This window comes from Argiope bruennichi, chromosome 11 (genome assembly GCF_947563725.1).
Source record: "Argiope bruennichi chromosome 11, qqArgBrue1.1, whole genome shotgun sequence".
NCBI classification, from domain to species: Eukaryota; Metazoa; Arthropoda; class Arachnida; order Araneae; family Araneidae; genus Argiope; species Argiope bruennichi.
In genome coordinates, this window is record NC_079161.1 from 105,083,696 (window position 1) to 105,101,263 (window position 17,568).

The 17,568-nt window shown below is 36.2% G+C and overlaps 9 protein-coding genes and 2 non-coding genes across 11 annotated transcripts; 4 read left to right on the forward strand and 7 right to left on the reverse strand.

The window, feature by feature from the left end:
* Window positions 1–518: 518 nt before the first annotated feature.
* Window positions 519–1,179, reverse strand: LOC129957397 (histone H1-III-like). The gene has a single exon (XM_056069699.1). The coding sequence runs from the start codon at window positions 1,165–1,167 to the stop codon at window positions 556–558; it is 612 nt and encodes a 203-aa protein (XP_055925674.1). The 5' UTR covers window positions 1,168–1,179; the 3' UTR covers window positions 519–555.
* Window positions 1,180–2,636: 1,457 nt separating this feature from the next.
* On the forward strand, window positions 2,637–3,121 carry LOC129957488 (histone H3). The gene has a single exon (XM_056069814.1). It carries the CDS (start codon window positions 2,675–2,677, stop codon window positions 3,083–3,085), a length of 411 nt encoding a protein of 136 aa, XP_055925789.1. The 5' UTR covers window positions 2,637–2,674; the 3' UTR covers window positions 3,086–3,121.
* Window positions 3,122–3,692: 571 nt separating this feature from the next.
* LOC129957489 (histone H2A) lies at window positions 3,693–4,143 on the reverse strand. The gene has a single exon (XM_056069815.1). It carries the CDS (start codon window positions 4,103–4,105, stop codon window positions 3,731–3,733), a length of 375 nt encoding a protein of 124 aa, XP_055925790.1. The 5' UTR covers window positions 4,106–4,143; the 3' UTR covers window positions 3,693–3,730.
* An 827-nt stretch (window positions 4,144–4,970) lies between these two features.
* On the forward strand, window positions 4,971–5,089 carry LOC129957806 (5S ribosomal RNA). Its single transcript, XR_008782909.1, has one exon. It is a non-coding gene; the product is annotated as a 5S ribosomal RNA (ribosomal RNA).
* A 504-nt stretch (window positions 5,090–5,593) lies between these two features.
* LOC129957492 (histone H2B) lies at window positions 5,594–6,090 on the reverse strand. The gene has a single exon (XM_056069819.1). It carries the CDS (start codon window positions 6,087–6,089, stop codon window positions 5,715–5,717), a length of 375 nt encoding a protein of 124 aa, XP_055925794.1. The 5' UTR covers window position 6,090; the 3' UTR covers window positions 5,594–5,714.
* Window positions 6,091–7,268: 1,178 nt separating this feature from the next.
* Window positions 7,269–14,601, forward strand: LOC129956850 (uncharacterized). The gene is made up of 5 exons (XM_056068807.1): window positions 7,269–7,599; window positions 9,870–10,129; window positions 10,667–11,077; window positions 11,759–11,846; window positions 14,277–14,601. Exons 1-5 carry the CDS (start codon window positions 7,293–7,295, stop codon window positions 14,588–14,590), a joined length of 1,380 nt encoding a protein of 459 aa, XP_055924782.1. The 5' UTR covers window positions 7,269–7,292; the 3' UTR covers window positions 14,591–14,601.
* Window positions 9,819–10,550, reverse strand: LOC129957487 (histone H1-III-like). The gene has a single exon (XM_056069813.1). It carries the CDS (start codon window positions 10,465–10,467, stop codon window positions 9,856–9,858), a length of 612 nt encoding a protein of 203 aa, XP_055925788.1. The 5' UTR covers window positions 10,468–10,550; the 3' UTR covers window positions 9,819–9,855.
* LOC129957490 (histone H2A) lies at window positions 11,691–12,141 on the reverse strand. The gene has a single exon (XM_056069816.1). It carries the CDS (start codon window positions 12,101–12,103, stop codon window positions 11,729–11,731), a length of 375 nt encoding a protein of 124 aa, XP_055925791.1. The 5' UTR covers window positions 12,104–12,141; the 3' UTR covers window positions 11,691–11,728.
* LOC129957818 (5S ribosomal RNA) lies at window positions 12,969–13,087 on the forward strand. Its single transcript, XR_008782920.1, has one exon. It is a non-coding gene; the product is annotated as a 5S ribosomal RNA (ribosomal RNA).
* On the reverse strand, window positions 13,592–14,143 carry LOC129957491 (histone H2B). The gene has a single exon (XM_056069817.1). The coding sequence runs from the start codon at window positions 14,085–14,087 to the stop codon at window positions 13,713–13,715; it is 375 nt and encodes a 124-aa protein (XP_055925792.1). The 5' UTR covers window positions 14,088–14,143; the 3' UTR covers window positions 13,592–13,712.
* Window positions 14,602–16,803: 2,202 nt separating the features above from the next.
* LOC129956851 (histone H1C-like) lies at window positions 16,804–17,552 on the reverse strand (the record flags this gene model as incomplete). Its single annotated transcript, XM_056068809.1, has 1 exon — window positions 16,804–17,552. A coding segment is annotated over one exon (711 nt), but the record flags the coding sequence as incomplete, so codon positions are not given.
* Between the last annotated feature and the right edge of the window lie 16 nt (window positions 17,553–17,568).

Genomic DNA, 17,568 nt, shown 5'->3' on the forward strand with positions numbered 1-17,568 from the left:
TGTGCTTCTTACTCATACACAAATAAGAATTACTTGTTTGCATATGTGTCACTTGATTGTTACAACTATTGCATGAATAATAACCTGTTTCAATTGTAAAACAAAATACTCAATTGAACAATATGACACAATTATTGTATAAACATTATTTCATTAAAAGCATTTTTTTTTTTTTTTTTCCAATTAATATTTTCATTTACATACACAGTGTGAAATAGAATATAAACACATGCCTCTCATTCCCATTACACACTATTCACTTTACATGATTATGAAGTGTTTGCACCTTAAACATGTATTATTAAAATATTCAGTTGTTAAATGTGTTTAAAACATATACTATTGTTTATAAATTGTGTGTGCTATGGTTTTTCTTGGCTTTTAATTAAATTTAAAAAAAAAAAAAAATGGCTTGATAAAATTTCAATAGTCAATTACTGTGGGAATTATTTATTAAATTAATTTACTTTTGGCTTGGCACATCTATTTTATGGCCCTAAGAAGGGCCGTTTTTTTTTTTTTTTTAAAGAAAAATATTTTTTTCGTTTAGTCCATTTACTTCTTTGAAGCTTTTTTTGGAGCTGCTTTTTTGGGTGATTTTAATTTCTTGGGCTTGGGAGCTTTTGGCTTTGTAGCCTTTGCCTTCTTAGGAGATTTGGGTTTGGCTACTTTTTTAGCCCCAGCAGTGGCTTTCTTAGCAGCAGCAGGCTTCTTCTTTTTCTCTGCTTTTTCCTTCGGCTTGGCCGTTTTCTTAGCAGGGGCTTTTGCTTTCTTTGGAGAAGCAGCTCCTTCCTTTTTAGGCTTTTTCACGATTTTCTTTGGCTCCTTGGTTTTCTGACCGGATGCACTCAGCTTGAATGAACCGTTAGCTCCCTTTCCTTTGGTTTGAACCAGAGTTCCAGCAGCGACAGCGCTTTTCAAATATTTTTTGATGAAAGGAGTCAAACGGTCGATGTCGACTTTGTACTGACTGCTGATGTGCTTTTTGATAGCTTGCAGTGAAGAGCCACCTCGCTCTTTCAGAGTGGTGATGGATTTCACAACCATTTCGGAAACCTTGGGATGAGTTGGAGGATTAGGTTTCGATTTGGTTGCGCCACTTTTTGCCTTTTTCTTAGGCGTGGCAGTGGCTGGAGTTGCAGGGGCAGCGGCTGTTTCCTCGGACATCTTGACAGTCGAGAGTCTGAAACGTAATATAAAAATATTCTTAATAACGAAACCGCAACAACGGCAACGTCGTGATGTTTCGGAGTTCCGCGATGTGACAAAGTGGTCACGAGCACCTCCACATCATAATTTGGAATAGATACTTTAATTTGTTAGTTTAGGGAAAGTTAAATTTAATTGAACTAGTTTAGACGAGCGCAGTAAAGCTCTAACGTCATGAAATTTGGTAATTAATTTGATTTATACATATTTTTCAATATTTGATCTAATTTAATTAATTAAAATAATAAAAATGATTATTTATGGGGTAAATAGATAATTTTAATGGATTTACGTTGCACGTGCCTTTTTTCTATTGGGGACTGATCATAACTGGGCTGAATAAAATTACAGAAAATTATCACGCGTGTAGCACATCGTAGCTATCTAGGGCCTAAACAGTAATAATTTTGAGAATTTTAAGCCACCAAATTGGCAACAGAGTTACGATGTCCTCAGCTTTTTTACGGCTGGGAAATTAATGTAAACATTATCAATTGCAGCTCTAGGTCTTTTCCTAGAGCTGGGTAAAGCAGGATCGTATGCAGGTAGATTTAGTAACTCGTTGCGAATCTGGGGTAATTTTTCAAAGAACTTAATTGACGTTCTTTTAATAAATTCCGAAACAGGTTCAATTTTGAGGTCGTTATGTATTATTTTTCCTCTGACGTACCAGGGTGCGTTAACTATTTTCCTCAGTTGTCTGTTTTGAAAAACTTGCAACCTCTTGATGTTAGTGGCTGATGTCGCCCCCCATATTTGGGAGCCGTACATCAATATTGGTCTTAAAATGGCTTTGTAGAGCAGAAGCTTGAGCCTAATCGATAGCTGGCTCCATGGAGCAATTAAGCTGTTGAGTTTACAACTCATTTTGGTAGCTTTGGAGAGGGCTGCTTTAATATGACTATTAAAGCTTAATTTTGCGTCTAAAACTAACCCTAAGTATTTGTATTCATTTACAAAGGGGACGGGTTGGCCGAATATTTGGATTGGGGCTAGGTCAGGCATATTCACTTTTTTAGTAAATAGGAGGCACGCGCATTTACTTGGGTTGACTTTTATTTTCCAGCCGATGAGCCAGCACTGCAAAATGGTCATGTACTGTTGAATGTTTGCTATGACTATGTTTGGATCTCTATGCTGTGTAAGAATGGCGGTATCGTCTGCAAAAATTGCTAAGTGACAATTGCTAGCTCTAGGTAGATCGTTAACGTAAATGTTAAAAAGAGTTGGAGAGAGTAAACTTCCTTGCGCACAACCGCTTCGGATTGGTCTGGGGGAAGAAATTACATCATTAACGCCATCATTAACGAAACCGCCAAGAATCCGCCCGCCCGCCTTTTCGCTTTTACGATTGGTCGATTTCGACTCGCTCACCCACCTTCCCCTTCTGTTTCGGAGCGTATTTAAACGAAGTCATCTTTGCGCGCCCCATTTTCTGTTCAAAGTCGTTTGAGAATAGTCAGTCATGGCACGTACCAAGCAGACCGCTCGTAAGAGTACTGGAGGTAAAGCCCCCAGGAAACAACTGGCTACTAAGGCCGCTCGTAAGAGCGCCCCAGCCACTGGAGGTGTTAAGAAGCCCCATCGTTACAGGCCCGGAACTGTTGCTTTGAGAGAAATCCGTCGTTATCAAAAATCCACTGAGCTCTTGATCCGAAAATTGCCATTCCAGCGTTTGGTTAGAGAAATCGCTCAGGACTTCAAAACTGATCTCCGATTCCAGAGTTCTGCTGTTATGGCTCTCCAGGAAGCTAGCGAAGCTTATTTAGTAGGCTTGTTCGAAGATACTAACTTGTGCGCTATCCACGCCAAGAGAGTAACTATCATGCCTAAGGACATTCAGCTCGCTAGACGAATTAGGGGTGAACGTGCCTAAGCCAAAAAAAAAGTTGTTTAAAAAAAAAAAAAAAACGGCCCTTCTCAGGGCCAAGAAACACCATAGCACACACAACCATGTACTAATTAATATGTTAATAATTATGTATTTATTTATAATATTAATTTCTCATGAAATACTCACCTTTTCTTATGTAAATCTCTTCTTACACAAGCATATTTGAATGTTCATGTTTCAAAAAGCAAATAACTTTCCATTTCATCAATTTCTACATCTCCCTCTCCTCTTGTTTACTAATAGCGAAATGCATTCCAGTTTCGAATTCTTAGCATGATCGCTAGATGGCACCACATTCCGGGACCCTTTCAGTTTCTCTTTAGTGTAAACAGAAACACGTTTCGTTTCATTACTACCCAGCCCAATTCTTGTAACACTAAACTGTGCATGTCATAGAAACCCTTCCATACAATGCATTCTTATGGAAATTCATTCAGTTTATAAATTAAAAAGTAATGCTAATAAATTTAAAAAAAAATAGATGCATAACTTTTTTTAAAAATTCAATATATTGCCCTTTTTTTTTATTTTTACAAGTGTTCAGTAGCTAATTCTTAATAATTTGTTGGCCCTTAAAAGGGCCTTTTTTTTTTTTTTTTTTTTTTTTTAAACTTGTAAAGTCTTAATTTAGGCTTTCTTTTCGGTTTTCTTGGGGAGCAAGACAGCTTGAATGTTAGGCAATACACCACCCTGAGCAATAGTTACTCCGGAAAGGAGTTTGTTCAACTCCTCGTCGTTTCGGATGGCGAGTTGGAGATGTCTAGGGATGATCCTAGTTTTCTTGTTATCTCTGGCGGCATTACCAGCCAACTCCAACACTTCAGCAGCTAAGTATTCTAACACGGCAGCCAGGTACACGGGTGCTCCAGCTCCAACACGTTCGGCATAATTGCCTTTTCGGAGAAGTCGATGGATACGACCGACAGGGAATTGAAGCCCTGCTCGGCTAGAACGAGTCTTGCTCTTTCCCTTAACTTTACCGCCTTTGCCACGACCAGACATGATTACAGTTCAGGAGAGAATGCGAAATGTACCTGGCGCTTTTTTCGCCCTCTTTTATATAGTACTACCGCGAAACCGGGTTTCAGCCAATCGGAGAGCAAGGAAATTGCGCAAAAATGCACGCAAAGCGCTCATCTTCGGGATTCAAGAGAGCCGTTTCTTTCCTATTGTCACGTGTTTTAATTATAGGCAAACAAATCAAATAAACATACAGCCGATGTAAACATGATAAGTAAACAGTGACCTTTAATAAAGTGTCATCTGTCTTCGGATTGGAATTTTTTAAGCATTTCAAATTCCTAGGTGAAAATGGCTCATCGCGTGATAATTTCAATTGAGAGGAGAGTTAGTTATTATTATAAGAACTTTTTTTTTTTTTTTTTTTTTTTTTTTTTTAATAGGGGTTTTTTTTCTTATATTTTGTGGGGTGTGATCTGTGTCTCGTGTTCGTTTCTTGCAGGAGTGCGTAATGAAAAGAAAGAAAGAAAAAACTTGATAAGAGTATTGTAACATGAATGTGAATGCACGGTCTCTTTTTGGCTGTCGGTGTCAATTCGCTTGCAGCTTGCGGGCAATTGAAATTGTCGCCGTGGGTGGTGTCATCCGATCCCCATTGTCCCCCCTGGCCATCGTGTGTGGTCAGTGATGGTCGTTTTTTTACGACCCTCATTAAAGGGTCATTAGGGCGGTCATTTTACGACCCTCATTAAAGGGTCATTAGGGTTGTCATTAGCGACATCCATCTGCGCTAATGACACTCGTCATTAGCAAGACCCCCCACGAAAATGTTCATTATCGCACCTGTAGAGTATTAGTATCGTATATATAAGATCGGACATGAAATGTATTTTCTCACCAGATGAATGTCAACGGCCATACCATGCTGAAAGCACCGGTTCTCGTCTGATCACCGCAGTTAAGCAGCATCGGGCGCGGTCAGTACTTGGGAGGGTGACCACCTGGGAACACCGCGTGCTGTTGGCATCTTTTTAATTTTATTTCAAAAATTAAGATTTGATCCTTTTGCATGTAATGTTATTATTATTATTATTATTATTATTTTTTTATTAATTTATTTGATGTGTTTTATTAATTTTCCCTACAAAATACGTTTTTATTGCACGAAGTGTTTATTTATTTATTTTGTACCTGTGATTCTAAATTGTAATGAAGTATCATCAATAGTGACTGAATGTTATTACAAATTATTTTTCACTAAAAATCGTTTTCTTATTTCCTTTCCAGAATTAGAAAGAATGTGAAGAATTTAAAAACAAAACAAAAAAAGGAAATAAAATGAATTGAAAGTTAACAGATGCATGTAAGTGTTAAAAATCTAATTACCCATTTATTTATTTTATTTTTTAACCATTCTCTACACATGTTTGAAACAAATTTAAACTATTATGCTTAATTGCCATGAAACACCTTATTTTACACAAAGAAAATTGTGAAACATTGTTTGATTATGTATACACAAACTTCAAAATATATTTTTTTAATATTATTGTGATAAATATTCTTTCTTTGCAAACAAAACAGTGTTTGACAACATGTGATGGCCCTTAAAAGGGCCTTTTTTTTTTTTGGTTCGAGGGATTTGAACTTTTTACTTGGAGCTAGTGTACTTGGTGACAGCTTTGGTTCCTTCGGAAACAGCGTGCTTGGCCAATTCGCCAGGCAACAAAAGCCTCACAGCTGTTTGAATTTCCCGACTGGTAATTGTGCTCCTTTTGTTGTAGTGAGCTAATCGGGAAGATTCGGCTGCGATACGTTCGAAAATGTCATTCACGAAAGAGTTCATGATTGACATGGCTTTGCTGGAAATACCGGTATCAGGATGGACCTGTTTCAAGACTTTGTAGATGTAAATAGCGAAAGATTCCTTCCTACGCTTCTTGCGTTTTTTCTTATCACCGGCACGAACAGCCTTTTGGGCCTTTCCGGCCTTTTTCACAGCTTTACCAGAGGCTTGAGGAGGCATCTTCGATTCGAAATGAGAATAGAAAATACTCGCGACGAGTGGTAGAAGTTGAAGGAGAGCCCGCTTCCAACAGAAGCTATCTCCTGTAGATGGTTAGAAAGTAGAAGAAGTAGACATGGCTTCACATGACTGCCGTGGACTTGTTGACTTCGAGCGGAGCGGTCCGAAGGACCGTCCTCTCCAGTTGCAAGAGAGAAATGAAGCATGGCCGGGTGAAACCCGGTGAAGCAGAAGAGAGAAGGGGAGTAGGTGCGGCGGTGTCCAATCAGGAACGATTGGCTGGAGGGGTGTGGGTGAAGGGAGTTGTTGACATTTTCTTGGAAGTTATCGGAGCCAGGTGGTGGATAGTCTATTGTCTGTGGAGGACGAATCAGGAGCCTGTTTATGGGAGGTGGGCGGGTGAGTCCGGACTTAGTCGAGAAGTGCGTTAAGGAGGATCAGCTTTCTTTCATCTTTGGATTTAGTTTCTTTTAATTTGGCTGCAACTGTTAGTAATCCGGGAAATTCTTTCAGTAGGTTTCTTATTTCTCTGAAGGCTTCAAAAAGTTCCTTCATCTCCGGGATGCTTATTTGAGGGTCGTGGGCTTCTAAAGTTGGGGTAGAATCAGGTAACCGTTGTTGGCGCTGGGGTCTCTGTCTGGGTGCGGGTGGATTCTGTGCAATTTCAGTGACTTTTTCAGGGGTAGTATTTCTATTTCTAAGGACGTCTGCAAAGGATCTTCTATTTCTGGGTGCTGGGGCTGTAGTTGGATAGGCAGGGCATCCTTTCCATGAGGCCAGATGTCCGGTATCTTTGCAGTTAATGCATACAGGTTCTAGTATTTTCTCTTTCTGTGGGCATTCCATGGTCATGTGCTCCCCGTTACATTTAATGCAGCGCGGATTGCATCTGCAATTCCTAGCGCTGTGATGGAATCCAGCGCATCTGTAGCACATCGTTGCTTTCGCTGGTCGCCTGTAGGTTTCAATTTTTATTCTAATGTAGGACAGGTGGCTGATATTGTAGATGTTATTATAATTACGAAATGTGACTGAAAATACTCGCGACCACTTTTACATTTCATTTTATACCCACTGCTGCGAAACCGAAAGCAGCCAATCGCGTTTCGCTCTTCGAAGCAGGGGCGTGTGTAAATTGCTATAAAAAGGCGATTCTGGAGCTGGGGTCATGGCATTTTTGCATTTGCATTGAATTGAGAAGTCATGTCTGGTCGAGGTAAAGGAGGCAAGGGTCTTGGAAAGGGGGGTGCCAAAAGGCATCGTAAAGTTCTTCGTGATAACATCCAGGGTATTACAAAACCCGCAATCAGGCGTTTAGCTAGACGTGGCGGAGTCAAACGTATTTCTGGTTTGATTTACGAAGAGACTCGAGGTGTGCTCAAAGTTTTCTTGGAAAATGTCATTCGAGATGCTGTCACCTACACCGAGCATGCTAAAAGGAAAACTGTCACTGCTATGGATGTTGTGTATGCCCTAAAGAGGCAAGGACGTACCTTGTACGGTTTCGGAGGTTAAGCAAAAGTTCAGATCCCTTGCACCAAAAAAAAAAAGGCCCTTTTCAGGGCCAACACATGTTGTTAAACACTGTTTTGTTTGTAATGGTATTGAAACATATAATGATTTAATATTCATGTTATTAGAAGCACATAAAGCGGGGGGGGGGCAATTAAAAATAAATTGATAATAAAAAGAAAGAAAAAAAAACTTTTTATAAATTTTTGAGAAAGTGTTGTTCTTGATGATAAGAAATGTCAATTCTGTCCTAATTGCAGATGTATGATTTAACCTTTTAAAATATTTCTTGAACAATGTCCTTCTTTTTAGTAACAGGAGAAAAAAAAAAGAGTGTGTGTGTGTGTGTGTGGGGGGGGGGGGGGGGTAAGAATGGAAATGAGAAAAATTCAGTGTAATAATTTATAGGAAAATTTTCCAGTTTCATTGATTCCTATAATAAATAAACAATAATAATAAAAAGAATAATATTAATGATAAAGATAAATAAATAAAAAAAAAGATGATATGGTTCATAGCATTATGACATAAATGAAAAAATTCAATGAAAACTAAACTTAACATTTAAAGCAAATAAACTGTAACAGCTTTGAAATAACTCAAGAAACCAATTTAAAACATCAGTCCCCAAGATCTAAAATGAGTTTCTAACGAAAATAAATGTATATTGAAAAAAACAAAGCCTCAAATGTAAAAGGAAGTTTGGAGAGTGGGATGCTATCTTTAAATTTCTGTTTCCCAATATTCTACGGTCAGCAACTATTTTTTAAAAAATAAAAACTGAATAAATCTTTGAAATAGAAGGATGTATATGCAGAATTTGCTACATTTTAAGCAAATATGGTCAAAAATGAACTCTGTCACTTTCTTAAATAACAACCGTTTGCATGATATATTTGATATAAAAATATACATTAGTGCTAGAATTTATATCCCTCTGTCCCCCCCCCCCCCCAAATAAATAAATAAATAATTTTCATGAAAGCAGGGATTCATAATTAATAAATTTATTTATATATATATATATATATATATATATATATATATATATATATATATATATATATATATATATATATATATATATATATATATATATATTTGAATTTTATAAAAATTATTACTAATAAAACAATTAAGCAAATTAATTATTTACTAACTCTAGGATGCTACATGAAACATTAATCCTCTTAAATGCCTTCCTGCTATTTTTATACAATAAGAAGAAACAGAAACTAAATCTCAACATATGAGAATTGTGCATTGCACATGCGTCGAATCAGTTGTCAAACATTTATTTCTATGGTAAACAGTACCACGTGCTAATACCATTAATAAACATGCAAATCAGGGTTAGAGGTAAACTCCAATCAGTGTGATTGATTTGAAATGTCCTAAGGTGAAGACACCCATGCCATCTCTCTCGATAAGAAGATTTCATTACATTACTAACAGCAAGACTATTATATATATATATATATATATATATATATATATATATATATATATATATATATATATATATATATATAATAATAATAATAATAATAATTGATTTTCAATAATTATGTTGCACCTATTTATTGTTTTTAAATGTTATCATATAATTTATTTAATTATATTTTTTTGCTAAATATTAAGAATGTTCATTTATTGCATTTCATTGTTTTTTTAATATGTATTGAATTTTTGTTTTATTTGTGCTTCTTACTCATACACAAATAAGAATTACTTGTTTGCATATGTGTCACTTGATTGTTACAACTATTGCATGAATAATAACCTGTTTCAATTGTAAAACAAAATACTCAATTGAACAATATGACACAATTATTGTATAAACATTATTTCATTAAAAGCATTTTTTTTTTTTTTTTTCCAATTAATATTTTCATTTACATACACAGTGTGAAATAGAATATAAACACATGCCTCTCATTCCCATTACACACTATTCACTTTACATGATTATGAAGTGTTTGCACCTTAAACATGTATTATTAAAATATTCAGTTGTTAAATGTGTTTAAAACATATACTATTGTTTATAAATTGTGTGTGCTATGGTTTTTCTTGGCTTTTAATTAAATTTAAAAAAAAAAAAAAATGGCTTGATAAAATTTCAATAGTCAATTACTGTGGGAATTATTTATTAAATTAATTTACTTTTGGCTTGGCACATCTATTTTATGGCCCTAAGAAGGGCCGTTTTTTTTTTTTTTTTAAAGAAAAATATTTTTTTCGTTTAGTCCATTTACTTCTTTGAAGCTTTTTTTGGAGCTGCTTTTTTGGGTGATTTTAATTTCTTGGGCTTGGGAGCTTTTGGCTTTGTAGCCTTTGCCTTCTTAGGAGATTTGGGTTTGGCTACTTTTTTAGCCCCAGCAGTGGCTTTCTTAGCAGCAGCAGGCTTCTTCTTTTTCTCTGCTTTTTCCTTCGGCTTGGCCGTTTTCTTAGCAGGGGCTTTTGCTTTCTTTGGAGAAGCAGCTCCTTCCTTTTTAGGCTTTTTCACGATTTTCTTTGGCTCCTTGGTTTTCTGACCGGATGCACTCAGCTTGAATGAACCGTTAGCTCCCTTTCCTTTGGTTTGAACCAGAGTTCCAGCAGCGACAGCGCTTTTCAAATATTTTTTGATGAAAGGAGTCAAACGGTCGATGTCGACTTTGTACTGACTGCTGATGTGCTTTTTGATAGCTTGCAGTGAAGAGCCACCTCGCTCTTTCAGAGTGGTGATGGATTTCACAACCATTTCGGAAACCTTGGGATGAGTTGGAGGATTAGGTTTCGATTTGGTTGCGCCACTTTTTGCCTTTTTCTTAGGCGTGGCAGTGGCTGGAGTTGCAGGGGCAGCGGCTGTTTCCTCGGACATCTTGACAGTCGAGAGTCTGAAACGTAATATAAAAATATTCTTAATAACGAAACCGCCAAGAATCCGCCCGCCCGCCTTTTCGCTTTTACGATTGGTCGATTTCGACTCGCTCACCCACCTTCCCCTTCTGTTTCGGAGCGTATTTAAACGAAGTCATCTTTGCGCGCCCCATTTTCTGTTCAAAGTCGTTTGAGAATAGTCAGTCATGGCACGTACCAAGCAGACCGCTCGTAAGAGTACTGGAGGTAAAGCCCCCAGGAAACAACTGGCTACTAAGGCCGCTCGTAAGAGCGCCCCAGCCACTGGAGGTGTTAAGAAGCCCCATCGTTACAGGCCCGGAACTGTTGCTTTGAGAGAAATCCGTCGTTATCAAAAATCCACTGAGCTCTTGATCCGAAAATTGCCATTCCAGCGTTTGGTTAGAGAAATCGCTCAGGACTTCAAAACTGATCTCCGATTCCAGAGTTCTGCTGTTATGGCTCTCCAGGAAGCTAGCGAAGCTTATTTAGTAGGCTTGTTCGAAGATACTAACTTGTGCGCTATCCACGCCAAGAGAGTAACTATCATGCCTAAGGACATTCAGCTCGCTAGACGAATTAGGGGTGAACGTGCCTAAGCCAAAAAAAAAGTTGTTTAAAAAAAAAAAAAAAACGGCCCTTCTCAGGGCCAAGAAACACCATAGCACACACAACCATGTACTAATTAATATGTTAATAATTATGTATTTATTTATAATATTAATTTCTCATGAAATACTCACCTTTTCTTATGTAAATCTCTTCTTACACAAGCATATTTGAATGTTCATGTTTCAAAAAGCAAATAACTTTCCATTTCATCAATTTCTACATCTCCCTCTCCTCTTGTTTACTAATAGCGAAATGCATTCCAGTTTCGAATTCTTAGCATGATCGCTAGATGGCACCACATTCCGGGACCCTTTCAGTTTCTCTTTAGTGTAAACAGAAACACGTTTCGTTTCATTACTACCCAGCCCAATTCTTGTAACACTAAACTGTGCATGTCATAGAAACCCTTCCATACAATGCATTCTTATGGAAATTCATTCAGTTTATAAATTAAAAAGTAATGCTAATAAATTTAAAAAAAAATAGATGCATAACTTTTTTTAAAAATTCAATATATTGCCCTTTTTTTTTATTTTTACAAGTGTTCAGTAGCTAATTCTTAATAATTTGTTGGCCCTTAAAAGGGCCTTTTTTTTTTTTTTTTTTTTTTTTTAAACTTGTAAAGTCTTAATTTAGGCTTTCTTTTCGGTTTTCTTGGGGAGCAAGACAGCTTGAATGTTAGGCAATACACCACCCTGAGCAATAGTTACTCCGGAAAGGAGTTTGTTCAACTCCTCGTCGTTTCGGATGGCGAGTTGGAGATGTCTAGGGATGATCCTAGTTTTCTTGTTATCTCTGGCGGCATTACCAGCCAACTCCAACACTTCAGCAGCTAAGTATTCTAACACGGCAGCCAGGTACACGGGTGCTCCAGCTCCAACACGTTCGGCATAATTGCCTTTTCGGAGAAGTCGATGGATACGACCGACAGGGAATTGAAGCCCTGCTCGGCTAGAACGAGTCTTGCTCTTTCCCTTAACTTTACCGCCTTTGCCACGACCAGACATGATTACAGTTCAGGAGAGAATGCGAAATGTACCTGGCGCTTTTTTCGCCCTCTTTTATATAGTACTACCGCGAAACCGGGTTTCAGCCAATCGGAGAGCAAGGAAATTGCGCAAAAATGCACGCAAAGCGCTCATCTTCGGGATTCAAGAGAGCCGTTTCTTTCCTATTGTCACGTGTTTTAATTATAGGCAAACAAATCAAATAAACATACAGCCGATGTAAACATGATAAGTAAACAGTGACCTTTAATAAAGTGTCATCTGTCTTCGGATTGGAATTTTTTAAGCATTTCAAATTCCTAGGTGAAAATGGCTCATCGCGTGATAATTTCAATTGAGAGGAGAGTTAGTTATTATTATAAGAACTTTTTTTTTTTTTTTTTTTTTTTTTTTTTTAATAGGGGTTTTTTTTCTTATATTTTGTGGGGTGTGATCTGTGTCTCGTGTTCGTTTCTTGCAGGAGTGCGTAATGAAAAGAAAGAAAGAAAAAACTTGATAAGAGTATTGTAACATGAATGTGAATGCACGGTCTCTTTTTGGCTGTCGGTGTCAATTCGCTTGCAGCTTGCGGGCAATTGAAATTGTCGCCGTGGGTGGTGTCATCCGATCCCCATTGTCCCCCCTGGCCATCGTGTGTGGTCAGTGATGGTCGTTTTTTTACGACCCTCATTAAAGGGTCATTAGGGCGGTCATTTTACGACCCTCATTAAAGGGTCATTAGGGTTGTCATTAGCGACATCCATCTGCGCTAATGACACTCGTCATTAGCAAGACCCCCCACGAAAATGTTCATTATCGCACCTGTAGAGTATTAGTATCGTATATATAAGATCGGACATGAAATGTATTTTCTCACCAGATGAATGTCAACGGCCATACCATGCTGAAAGCACCGGTTCTCGTCTGATCACCGCAGTTAAGCAGCATCGGGCGCGGTCAGTACTTGGGAGGGTGACCACCTGGGAACACCGCGTGCTGTTGGCATCTTTTTAATTTTATTTCAAAAATTAAGATTTGATCCTTTTGCATGTAATGTTATTATTATTATTATTATTATTATTTTTTTATTAATTTATTTGATGTGTTTTATTAATTTTCCCTACAAAATACGTTTTTATTGCACGAAGTGTTTATTTATTTATTTTGTACCTGTGATTCTAAATTGTAATGAAGTATCATCAATAGTGACTGAATGTTATTACAAATTATTTTTCACTAAAAATCGTTTTCTTATTTCCTTTCCAGAATTAGAAAGAATGTGAAGAATTTAAAAACAAAACAAAAAAAGGAAATAAAATGAATTGAAAGTTAACAGATGCATGTAAGTGTTAAAAATCTAATTACCCATTTATTTATTTTATTTTTTAACCATTCTCTACACATGTTTGAAACAAATTTAAACTATTATGCTTAATTGCCATGAAACACCTTATTTTACACAAAGAAAATTGTGAAACATTGTTTGATTATGTATACACAAACTTCAAAATATATTTTTTTAATATTATTGTGATAAATATTCTTTCTTTGCAAACAAAACAGTGTTTGACAACATGTGATGGCCCTTAAAAGGGCCTTTTTTTTTTTTGGTTCGAGGGATTTGAACTTTTTACTTGGAGCTAGTGTACTTGGTGACAGCTTTGGTTCCTTCGGAAACAGCGTGCTTGGCCAATTCGCCAGGCAACAAAAGCCTCACAGCTGTTTGAATTTCCCGACTGGTAATTGTGCTCCTTTTGTTGTAGTGAGCTAATCGGGAAGATTCGGCTGCGATACGTTCGAAAATGTCATTCACGAAAGAGTTCATGATTGACATGGCTTTGCTGGAAATACCGGTATCAGGATGGACCTGTTTCAAGACTTTGTAGATGTAAATAGCGAAAGATTCCTTCCTACGCTTCTTGCGTTTTTTCTTATCACCGGCACGAACAGCCTTTTGGGCCTTTCCGGCCTTTTTCACAGCTTTACCAGAGGCTTGAGGAGGCATCTTCGATTCGAAATGAGAATAGAAAATACTCGCGACCACTTTTACATTTCATTTTATACCCACTGCTGCGAAACCGAAAGCAGCCAATCGCGTTTCGCTCTTCGAAGCAGGGGCGTGTGTAAATTGCTATAAAAAGGCGATTCTGGAGCTGGGGTCATGGCATTTTTGCATTTGCATTGAATTGAGAAGTCATGTCTGGTCGAGGTAAAGGAGGCAAGGGTCTTGGAAAGGGGGGTGCCAAAAGGCATCGTAAAGTTCTTCGTGATAACATCCAGGGTATTACAAAACCCGCAATCAGGCGTTTAGCTAGACGTGGCGGAGTCAAACGTATTTCTGGTTTGATTTACGAAGAGACTCGAGGTGTGCTCAAAGTTTTCTTGGAAAATGTCATTCGAGATGCTGTCACCTACACCGAGCATGCTAAAAGGAAAACTGTCACTGCTATGGATGTTGTGTATGCCCTAAAGAGGCAAGGACGTACCTTGTACGGTTTCGGAGGTTAAGCAAAAGTTCAGATCCCTTGCACCAAAAAAAAAAAGGCCCTTTTCAGGGCCAACACATGTTGTTAAACACTGTTTTGTTTGTAATGGTATTGAAACATATAATGATTTAATATTCATGTTATTAGAAGCACATAAAGCGGGGGGGGGGCAATTAAAAATAAATTGATAATAAAAAGAAAGAAAAAAAAACTTTTTATAAATTTTTGAGAAAGTGTTGTTCTTGATGATAAGAAATGTCAATTCTGTCCTAATTGCAGATGTATGATTTAACCTTTTAAAATATTTCTTGAACAATGTCCTTCTTTTTAGTAACAGGAGAAAAAAAAAAGAGTGTGTGTGTGTGTGTGTGGGGGGGGGGGGGGGGTAAGAATGGAAATGAGAAAAATTCAGTGTAATAATTTATAGGAAAATTTTCCAGTTTCATTGATTCCTATAATAAATAAACAATAATAATAAAAAGAATAATATTAATGATAAAGATAAATAAATAAAAAAAAAGATGATATGGTTCATAGCATTATGACATAAATGAAAAAATTCAATGAAAACTAAACTTAACATTTAAAGCAAATAAACTGTAACAGCTTTGAAATAACTCAAGAAACCAATTTAAAACATCAGTCCCCAAGATCTAAAATGAGTTTCTAACGAAAATAAATGTATATTGAAAAAAACAAAGCCTCAAATGTAAAAGGAAGTTTGGAGAGTGGGATGCTATCTTTAAATTTCTGTTTCCCAATATTCTACGGTCAGCAACTATTTTTTAAAAAATAAAAACTGAATAAATCTTTGAAATAGAAGGATGTATATGCAGAATTTGCTACATTTTAAGCAAATATGGTCAAAAATGAACTCTGTCACTTTCTTAAATAACAACCGTTTGCATGATATATTTGATATAAAAATATACATTAGTGCTAGAATTTATATCCCTCTGTCCCCCCCCCCCCCCAAATAAATAAATAAATAATTTTCATGAAAGCAGGGATTCATAATTAATAAATTTATTTATATATATATATATATATATATATATATATATATATATATATATATATATATATATATATATATATATATATATATATATATATATATTTGAATTTTATAAAAATTATTACTAATAAAACAATTAAGCAAATTAATTATTTACTAACTCTAGGATGCTACATGAAACATTAATCCTCTTAAATGCCTTCCTGCTATTTTTATACAATAAGAAGAAACAGAAACTAAATCTCAACATATGAGAATTGTGCATTGCACATGCGTCGAATCAGTTGTCAAACATTTATTTCTATGGTAAACAGTACCACGTGCTAATACCATTAATAAACATGCAAATCAGGGTTAGAGGTAAACTCCAATCAGTGTGATTGATTTGAAATGTCCTAAGGTGAAGACACCCATGCCATCTCTCTCGATAAGAAGATTTCATTACATTACTAACAGCAAGACTATATATATATATATATATATATATATATATATATATATATATATATATATATATATATATATATATAATAATAATAATAATAATAATAATTGATTTTCAATAATTATGTTGCACCTATTTATTGTTTTTAAATGTTATCATATAATTTATTTAATTATATTTTTTTGCTAAATATTAAGAATGTTCATTTATTGCATTTCATTGTTTTTTTAATATGTATTGAATTTTTGTTTTATTTGTGCTTCTTACTCATACACAAATAAGAATTACTTGTTTGCATATGTGTCACTTGATTGTTACAACTATTGCATGAATAATAACCTGTTTCAATTGTAAAACAAAATACTCAATTGAACAATATGACACAATTATTGTATAAACATTATTTCATTAAAAGCATTTTTTTTTTTTTTTTTCCAATTAATATTTTCATTTACATACACAGTGTGAAATAGAATATAAACACATGCCTCTCATTCCCATTACACACTATTCACTTTACATGATTATGAAGTGTTTGCACCTTAAACATGTATTATTAAAATATTCAGTTGTTAAATGTGTTTAAAACATATACTATTGTTTATAAATTGTGTGTGCTATGGTTTTTCTTGGCTTTTAATTAAATTTAAAAAAAAAAAAAAATGGCTTGATAAAATTTCAATAGTCAATTACTGTGGGAATTATTTATTAAATTAATTTACTTTTGGCTTGGCACATCTATTTTATGGCCCTAAGAAGGGCCGTTTTTTTTTTTTTTTTAAAGAAAAATATTTTTTTCGTTTAGTCCATTTACTTCTTTGAAGCTTTTTTTGGAGCTGCTTTTTTGGGTGATTTTAATTTCTTGGGCTTGGGAGCTTTTGGCTTTGTAGCCTTTGCCTTCTTAGGAGATTTGGGTTTGGCTACTTTTTTAGCCCCAGCAGTGGCTTTCTTAGCAGCAGCAGGCTTCTTCTTTTTCTCTGCTTTTTCCTTCGGCTTGGCCGTTTTCTTAGCAGGGGCTTTTGCTTTCTTTGGAGAAGCAGCTCCTTCCTTTTTAGGCTTTTTCACGATTTTCTTTGGCTCCTTGGTTTTCTGACCGGATGCACTCAGCTTGAATGAACCGTTAGCTCCCTTTCCTTTGGTTTGAACCAGAGTTCCAGCAGCGACAGCGCTTTTCAAATATTTTTTGATGAAAGGAGTCAAACGGTCGATGTCGACTTTGTACTGACTGCTGATGTGCTTTTTGATAGCTTGCAGTGAAGAGCCACCTCGCTCTTTCAGAGTGGTGATGGATTTCACAACCATTTCGGAAACCTTGGGATGAGTTGGAGGATTAGGTTTCGATTTGGTTGCGCCACTTTTTGCCTTTTTCTTAGGCGTGGCAGTGGCTGGAGTTGCAGGGGCAGCGGCTGTTTCCTCGGACATCTTGACAGTCGAGAGTCTGAAACGTAATATAAAAATATTCTTAATAACGAAACCGCCAAGAATCCGCCCGCCCGCCTTTTCGCTTTTACGATTGGTCGATTTCGACTCGCTCACC